The sequence below is a fragment of the Citrus sinensis genome, chromosome 4 (genome assembly GCF_022201045.2).
Source record: "Citrus sinensis cultivar Valencia sweet orange chromosome 4, DVS_A1.0, whole genome shotgun sequence".
Taxonomy (NCBI): domain Eukaryota; kingdom Viridiplantae; phylum Streptophyta; class Magnoliopsida; order Sapindales; family Rutaceae; genus Citrus; species Citrus sinensis.
The window spans coordinates 23,523,031-23,532,682 of NC_068559.1; the positions used below are offsets into that span (position 1 = coordinate 23,523,031).

Consider the following 9,652-nt stretch of genomic DNA (forward strand, 5'->3'; position numbering starts at 1 on the left):
CCTGAGCTTCGACAACCATAATGAGTAACCAATCTTGCTTTTGTAAAAAGCAATAATTATGTGCTCCGTCTGGAACCACAATCACAACCAATGTAATTTAAATAAACAAAACACTAAAAATGGGTTAAAAACCTATCAAGGAGGTGGAGATGGAATGATGGTTCTAGAATATCAAACAGAGTTTCATAAAAGCAAGTCCTGAGAAGGTTTCCACATTAGTAATTATCACAAAGGATTTTTTCTCAAAAAGGATTTAAAATAAAATAAGGTTACAGTACTTTCAAGTGCAACAGAAGTTTAAGCCTGAAGTGACGGAGAAAAGCTATCTAAAAATTACAAACAAAAACGTATAACCAACTAATGTGTAAAAGCAAGCACACTGACAACTTGTTTCTTTCTGAATTTCTAGATGGTAGCTCAATAATATTTAGTTTCCTGAACAGTCACACGGAAGATGCTACCCCAGTAATTATAAAATGCAAATGCAACATTGGTAAGCCAGTCGACCTTAAGGTCAGGAAAAACATACATAGCCAACCAGTGCTCTAGTGACTAATCATCCTAAATTGCTTTGAGATGCATCCTAAGACTATAAGTAGAAAGACCGAATATTTAAGCAGTTTATCTAAGCATGATGAACATAGTTTTAAAAATACAAGGGCATTTTATCAACCTTAACTTTAAAACTAGAGCAATATGAATAGAAGCTTGTTTGAATCCTTCACCATGTACTTATATTATTGTATAATGTGGCCAAAAAATTATTAGTGATCAAATGATTGTTTCAACATATTGTTAAAATTTCTGCGCCAGTTCTAGTAATTAAAATAGTATGCTCAAACTGTGCAGCAGGGTTGCCATCAGCAGTCAAAGTCGTCCAGTTGTCAGGCCAAGTTATACACTCAATGCTTCCCATTGTAAGAATTGGTTCTGCAAAAAAAGGTAAAACAGATCAATAGTATCAATTTCAAAGGCTTTACCAGGATCTACAATTATTGAAATTGTAGTCAAGAAAGCCAAAAACTCATCATTAGCATCAACCCAAATTAGCTTAGATACTACGCAGAGCGGTTTTATTTCTTATCTTAAAGAAATAACATGCTATATACATAAAAATCAGTGCCAACTAGCTCACATTTTGGACAAAATCTCATTACCCTAAAATTCAAATTTGTCTTGCGGTTACCAGGAGAAGCAGACCGAAGGAAGAACAGACATGGTAAGGAGCATGTTTGTACTGCATGCCACAATATCTATATATATACCCAAAAGAATAATGGTTGCCTGGACCTATCTATTTCAGGAGGATTTGGGAGTAAGCAGGTTTCATTTAATATGAGTTTTTTGCCGGAATAACTGAACAGGTATAACTGAAGAAAAGTTGGGAAATGATAAACAATCAAAATAGTTCATTGATTCCCAGGGGAGAGATAAATGCACTTACCAATTGTAAATGTTTGACCTTCAACCATACAGCCAGGATTTTCATTGCCTGTCAAACACTCAACACTTACACTCAGAGAACTTTAAAACAATTTAATGCTAGAGAAGTACAATTAATGAATTAATCTCACATCATAAAAGAAATCAGCATCTAAGAACAACTTAAATTTTTCCAAATTATATGCATATGTTTTAACTTGGAATGTTGATATACAAGATTATTGCTATCAAAAGATCACTTACGGTTATGATATATGATTGGCTCGGAATGAAAGACTTTCCCTACGCCATGCCCAACAAAACGTTCCACTACACCGAAACCATATTTCTCAGCGTGCTCACTGAGACATGATCCAGTTAAGATGTAAGAAAAAGATAACGGGCAAACTAAGTTCAATGAAAATTATCATACTACAAAATGTGATTGCACCATGATTATCCTTCCAGTTTGCTGCATAGTTTTATGTAAATTATCATATTTACATATTTAGTTTCTCACCCAGTTCTGTTATTAATTCACCCTTGATATATTTTTTTCTCGTTGGATTTTGTTACACTGTTTCAGCTATAGAAATGTTGCCTGCTTTCCAGTTCAACTTTTCACGAATGAACGAGAGAAATTAGACCTGATTCTCTTTCCGATTTTCTTGAAACTAGCACCATCTTTACAAACTGCTATACCCTTCTCCAAGCATTCTTCAGTAACCTGCCATAAGGTAATAATGAAGAATATCAACAATTCAAAGCAACATTTGAAGATTATTCATTTTTTGTATTGATGCATGCATAACATGAAATACAGTCATATCAAATCATGATTTAAGCAACTGCAAAGTCCAGATAGATAATTCAATTAATTATAAAACTAATGAGACATTTAGCAATGGTAACAAGAAAACATAATTCATTTTTTTCTCTTAAAAAACTAATAAAAGTTACCTTCACAAGGCGTTTAAGCCCATCACTAACATTGCCGCAAAGAAATGTCTTTGATGTATCGCCATGGTAACCCTAAAGACAAAACAAGAGTATGTCATGCTGAAATTCCTCAAAAACCAGGAAACCTCAGAGTTAGTCAATCATATAAATAAACAAGCCAGGATGAAAATAAAGTCGAGAACATACATTTAAATAAACTGTCACATCAATGTTTATTATGTCACCATCCTGCAAAGAGAAAACTCATTAATGATGATATAAATCACGTTATAGAAAGCAACAATAGTCCCACACCATACCTGTAACTGGCGAGAATCAGGTATTCCATGACACATGCATTCATTAACTGATGTACACACACTCTTAGGAAATCCTCCATAGCCAAGAGGTGAAGGATAAGCTCCAGCCTCTATTATCATTTGGTGCACTGCTTTGTCAATTTCATTGGTTGTCACCGATGGCTGATAAAATTTTTAATAAAAAATATTATAAATGAAATGTCAATAACATGCCAAGATAACAGTTCAAGGCACCAGATGGGTAAGAAGGGTAAATGCAGTGATAAAATAAGAACATAATTGAGCCATTACTGAACAGAAAAGTTTGTTTTCCAAAAGTGAATACGAAGTAAGGCATGCTATTTCTCCAATCCAAAATGAGAACTATAACTTTCAATATCTGTCCTGCTTTATGATTACAACATGTAAAGAGAACAATGAGAAACAACCATAAAAATTCAGAAAGTTTGTTCGAGTTCTGGAGATTCACAGAATTTGTCTTTTTTTTTTTTCAATGACCTATATTCAGCAAGGCATCTCCTCTAATGGCTCACATTCAACCGGATGATCAATCGCACACATCAAGATTATGTGGATATGACTATACAATGTTCATGAATGAATGCAACTCTCGGATTCTACTCATACCCAAAGTGCAAACAGTTAAATGATAATGCAATTTCTTACCCTGACCAATTTTCCAGCAGCATCCAGGACTCGCGCAGCTAGTTCACACACAGCCCTCATTTTAGCAATGCTCTCAGAATCGTGAATTTGGTACTCAGGTGAAAGGTCTGGAAGCGAAGTTGAACTTACATAAGGAGGCTTGGGTATGTGATCAGGCACGGGAAGTCGCGGAGATACCCTTCCACGCCTCAAAGGTGGTCTTTTTCTAAATTTAGTTGTAGTTTGAAGCTCACGTTCTCTAACCAAAATTTGTAGCAATTTAGTTAACCACGTTAAATTAAACCGCATACAGAGAAAGATAAGCTTCAAATTCAATCTATTCAAAGCTAACACAATCAACTTTAGATAACGAAGCGGAGTAAATATTTAAAGTCTCTAATAAGTTGCCAGACTGCTTTATATGATACCACATGCTGAAAACAAAAACTGTCAATTTTAAAACTCGAAGAGCTTAAAGGTGGTTGGCACTCGTAACTAGAGTAGGTAGCTAGAAGTGCCTCTCTTTCACATTTTAATTTCTAATTCTGTGCATCCGTAATACCAAAATAACAATACTAAACCTTCAAAAAAGATAACATGACAATACTAGAAATGATCAGGAACTGAAGAGCAGTGAACTAAAACTAAAATGAGAGACGATAAAATAACGTAATAAAAAAAGAAGAAGAAGAAATACCTCCTAATTCTCATGGCCTCCTCTAACCCAGAAATTCTCTTTGCATGAACGACGAGTTTCTTCGGACAACGTGCTTGTCTTCCTGAATTGAACAACCAGGACCACATTGTATGTAATACATAACATAATAACTAATACGTGTTTTTATTAAAGTAAGAAAATTCCCAGTTTTTTTTTTTAAAAAAAAGAAAATAAAAAAACCAAGAAGAAATGGGATAAGAGAAAGACTGAGGTACCGGTGGAGGATGGAGAGAGCGACAGTGGGGCCCCCGTGAAAAGAGCTGAAGCAGAGTTTAACTTTGGTTTTGCTGATCCATGTAAGAAGGAAGATGACCCGTGGCCATGCGACACTGAAGCCGCCAATTCCATTCTTCTTTCTTGCACACGCAGTAAGTAAGCTGAACCAATTATGAAGATTGAAGATAACTATTACTCTTTCTCTTGCTCGTGTTCGAAAGAGAATCGAAGCGGAATCAAAATGGGCAGGGCCAGCGCTGACCAGAAATAATGGGCTTTAAAGAAAAACTAAATTTTGGGTTTCTATCTATCCCTTACTATTATTCTTTCAGACCCCATGTGAAATGAACTTGGGCTATGAATAAGGTAAATTGCCAAATGTTCTGAAAGCATCAGGCCTATTATTTGTGCTTAAGTTTGATTCTCCGTCAGTAGTAGTGCCTCTGACATGAATTGAATTAAAAAAAAAAAAGGTTCCAACAAACAACTTCTTTTATTCTTCCTTTAATCTCTTTATGGGATATTCTTTATATATATGAAATCTAAATTCCACTGAGATTCTAGATACATACACTTCTAGTACAGCCTAGAAGTCTGTCAAGTGTAAGCCCGAGACCAACTCCAGATAATTGGGAGAAAATTATCATTCGGCTAGAAGAGCAAGTGGCCTTCGTGGGTTCTGTGTACTTCGGTTCCATCCGTCCCCTAAGCTTTGGGTCGAGGCCCGAGGGGTCGAGCCACTTGTGTCTCCATTCCTCTTAATTTAGTTGAAGTAACGGACATGTCCTCCAAAAATGTCAATCGTTCTTATGGAGTAGAACATTGGATTCTGCCACAACATTATAAAATGATGTAGTTTGGTCTCCATAGTCTCTTTCGTTAGTCATAATAACCCTTAATCAGAAATATTAGTGTTCATAAAAACAATCAACAATAAACTTGGGATTTGTCTCAGTCGATTATATATATATATATATGGGAGCCCCTAAGTAACTTAGCACTTGCCTATATATATATATTTGGTGATGAGATCAATTCAATCACAAGAATTTTTTTTTTTTACTTGATTGGGCAAATAATGAAATTTAATGGAAAAGCATACCATCATTCATTGTCAGCAAGTATGATAAAACAATTAATAATATAAATGAAAATTGTCAACCTTTAGGTTTCGTTTGTTGCAAGATTAATGATAATGTAGAAAATAATGTGCCATAGAATGATATAATATGAACGAGTAATGGGGATGTGACATCTCTGGAATTCGAGAGTGCCATTGTTGACTATTCATGGAAAATTCTACGTCATGCCAAGAACCAAACACGTACTTTTATTATTATTATTATTATTATTATTAACTCATGTCGACGCCCATAGGCCCGTAACAAAGTGGGCAGTCAGTCAAACAACTCCTAACTCAGGCTCCCCCACAACATAAGAATTGGAAATTTCAATTATATTGGCTAAAACAGTAAACAGAATAGAATAGAATCTTGTGGAGAAATGGTGAAAGTCGCGTTTGGCTGTACTCATTTTGAAGGGGACAAATCGGACGCATCACAGCTGTGAAGTAGAGATCAAGTCAACTTCCTTCAAGTTGGGTTTGGGCAAAATTCATCAGCAACTTCGTGTGTAATTGCCGATTGGTTCACTTGATTTTGTGTCGCCACTTATTTTCTGACGAAAAATCATGTTCCTCTAGAAATTCCGTTAAATTAAATATATAATGATATCTTTTTTTTTCTTTCTTTTTTTAAGGCGATTGACGTCCCGCCATCTCCCAAAGAGAGAGAGTTGGTGGACAATAATAAATCATCTCTCAATTTTGATTCGATTTTAACCAAAATAATAATTTCTGTGGTTTCTATAGATAAAATTTTAGGTCAAATATCAATGTTGTTGTTTCATTTGATTTTCATGTCATGCTGCTTATTATCTGACGCAATGTCGATAGTATATCTTTTAATTTAAATGTTGATGTAAATTCATTCTCGCTTTTAACATTATTTATTGTTGCCAATAATTTCTTGATTGAGCTAGTCACACCTCTGCTCGTTATCCTTGAGAAGTACGATTAAGCTTTCCCACGTATTTGTACTAGTTTTTTTTTTTTTCTTGTATACACAATATTTATTAATTTTCAAATATGAAAACAAATAACATACAAACATTATCAAATTTGAAAAACATGTTATATGTAATTGATTATTCCTTGAGGTGTAAGATTCAAGCCTTCTTATATAGTTGAGTTAGTTTATTTTCTTATATACACAATATTTATTATTTTCAAATATGAAAACAAATAACATACAAACGTTATCAAATTTAGGAAACACGTTGCACATAATTGATTATTCCTTAAGGTGTAAGATTTGAGTCTTCCTATATAGTTGTTTTAGTTTATTTTCTTATATTCACAATATTTTATTATTTTCCAACACTATCAAATTTGGAATAATCTTATATTCACAATATTTTATTATTTTCCAACGCTATCAAATTTGGAATACATGTTGTGCATAATTGATTATTTATGGAGGTGTAAGATTTGAGTCTTCCTATATAGTTGTGTTAGGTTATTTTCTTATATACACAGTAGTTATTAATTTTTTAAATATGAAAACAAATAGTATTCAAACATTATGGATGACAAAATCTTCCACGGGTTTGGGGCCCCATGGAGCCCCACCCTAAATGGGGAAATTTTTGAATAATTTTTGGGGAATGAGGTGGGGAGTGTGGGGAAAATAATCCCCAATTTCTTAATGGGGTGGAGTTTGGTTTTGTACTCTCCACCTCACCCCCACCCCAATCCCCATTATATATAAATATGTTTTTAATTCTCATTTAATAATTTTTATTTTATCAATTATAATGTCAATTAATAATTTTTTTAATTTTTATGCAATATAAACAAGATATGAATGAAAGAAAATCCTATAATATATTTCAACTCTGAAACATTGTTATATTTTCTTTTCTCCTTTAAGGTGCTACGCTCTTTAAATATTTTTCACTTTTAATATCATTTTAAGATATTGTTTCAAACTTTTAGATTTTTTTAAAAAGAATTTAAATACTTTATAATATGATGATGAATTTATTTTAAGTCTCTAATTTTTAACTTACTAAAATAATGTATTTATACATATTATATAATAGATAAATGGGGAATGGGGTGGGGATGGGGAAATCATTCCCCACATGGGGATTCTCCATCCCCACCCCACTAAATTTATTGGAGAATGGGGTGGGGGAATGAAGGCAAAAATTTCTAACTGGGTGGGGAATGGGGTAGGCCTCCCCACCCCCACCCCACCCCATTGCCATCCCTAACAAACATGATCAAATTTGGAAAACACATTGCACATAATTTATTATTCCTTGGGGTGCAAAATTCAAATCTTCCTATATAGTTTATGTTAAGTTTATTTTCTTATGTACGCAATATTTATTAATTTTCAAGTATGAAAACAAATAACATACAAACCTTATTAAATTTGGAAAGTACATTGCACATAATTGATTATTCTGTGAAGTGTAAGATTTGAGCCTTCCTATATAATTGTGCTAGTTTATTTTCTTATATACATAATGTTTATTATATATGTTCCAAATATCAAAACAAGTAACATTTAAAATGTTATCAAAGTTAGAAAATATGTTGGCATGTACTTGGGTCTTGTAGAGAACATTCACAGAAGAAGCGTACCAAGTTAATTAATTAGATGAAGATCAAACTGTGAACAGATGTTACTACGAATTCAAACATTTTCGGGAATGAGAATCAAATCTTTAATGTTTTAAATACTCTTTGATTATGTGTATCTTTAAGCGTAACTATATATATATATTCGCTTTTGTTGCTTTGACTACTAGGGTTGTTGGCATTAGCCTAATTCATTTTGGTTACGTAGATTGCAGCTTTAATCAAAATACTCACCAAGCACATAGCATGCTTCTAATTCTATATGTACGGGTTTATAATTTGGCCATTTTGGTCAAATGGAATCATTTCATTAGTTTGGATTTGTTTATATGGAGTCAAAAGATTCCGAACTTTAATCTATGTAACATAATGAACTTACTAATTGCATAAAACCTGATACTCAAAATCTTCATCAGCATTATTGCTTTAGTTCATAGTGTTACAATTTCTTCAACGAGGGGAAAAGGCGAGGCGCGCTTGACCGAATTATCTCTTTAACCGATGCGGTCAATGCTTTCATGCGTCCATGGTGATTAATTTACCAGGTTCATTAATCCTCTCGTCAGAATAATTGGTTCTTTGAAATGATAGGGGACCAAAACGAAAAATATCAATGATTCATTTAACCACATGTATAACATATATGGATCTTTTACTTTACGACTTTTTCTTGTTAAAATGCTCTAGAGTTCATGTTTTTCATCGTCTTCAGCACTCAAAATTCAAGATATATTGATTATTGAAACCTAACTGCCGTCTACACAGCGTGACTCACTATTATTATTATTATTATTTGAAGTAAGGATAACCCATGCTTACACATCTCCGTTAGCATATTAAATGCACGCAATATATGAACAGCATTTTTCTTTTTAATGTCGGTGGCATAAGTTCGAATATTAAGAAGGTAAAGAGTTTTAAAATTAATTTGGACTTTACCCATTTCTCTCTTCTTCTTCTTTTTTTTTTTTTTTTTCAATGCATGTAGTATATGAATAGTTCCACAATAGATGTCTCTTTTACTCTTTTTCAACGCCTTCTATTGTTATGGCACGAAAGCTTCAAAATCTTAAGGAAAGTCACTGACTGGTAAAATTATGATGATCGCAACAAATTTAAATTTCCGTGAAGAAAATCGTCATTAAAAAAAAAAAAAAAATCTATATATATAGAAGGGGTTTAATTTGATGTTGCAGAAGGGAGCGAGAGGACTCTCGATCGTTACTTGATTTTTATTGGTGATAGGAAAGGATATAGAATTCACCAGAACAAATTAATTCTTCTATTCAGTGTTAAATAAACATTTACGAACTAGTGCTTAAACAAGTTGAATTATCAGCCAATGACTGTCCTATGATTCCAAAATCTATATTTTACACTAATATGGTACTGAAACGTGTCATGAAGCAGACCGGAAGTGAATCAAAGCAACATGTAATGGAAGGCCAAAACAAGATTAATTCTAATTTCTTATTGGAAGAAGAACATTAAAGCTTATAAGTCTTGTACCCTTTTTGATGACATAACCCCATATATACTACCAACCAACTCTTTATTTATTTGTCAACATAAACGGATATTATTGGGAAAGCAACAACACCACAACAAGCAATTAGCAGCTAATAATAATAATTAATTAATTAATAAAAATACCCAACTCAAACCCTCATGAAACAGATCAAA

General features: G+C 33.3%; 1 protein-coding gene across 1 annotated transcript; it reads right to left on the reverse strand.

The window, feature by feature from the left end:
• Positions 1-708: 708 nt before the first annotated feature.
• LOC102623462 (methionine aminopeptidase 1B, chloroplastic) lies at positions 709-4,456 on the reverse strand. The gene is made up of 10 exons (XM_006484351.3): positions 4,260-4,456; positions 4,024-4,105; positions 3,348-3,585; positions 2,682-2,843; positions 2,569-2,610; positions 2,383-2,454; positions 2,070-2,149; positions 1,687-1,784; positions 1,445-1,492; positions 709-930 (listed from the first exon to the last, which is right to left on the reverse strand). Exons 1-10 carry the CDS (start codon positions 4,390-4,392, stop codon positions 785-787), a joined length of 1,101 nt encoding a protein of 366 aa, XP_006484414.1. The 5' UTR covers positions 4,393-4,456; the 3' UTR covers positions 709-784.
• Between the last annotated feature and the right edge of the window lie 5,196 nt (positions 4,457-9,652).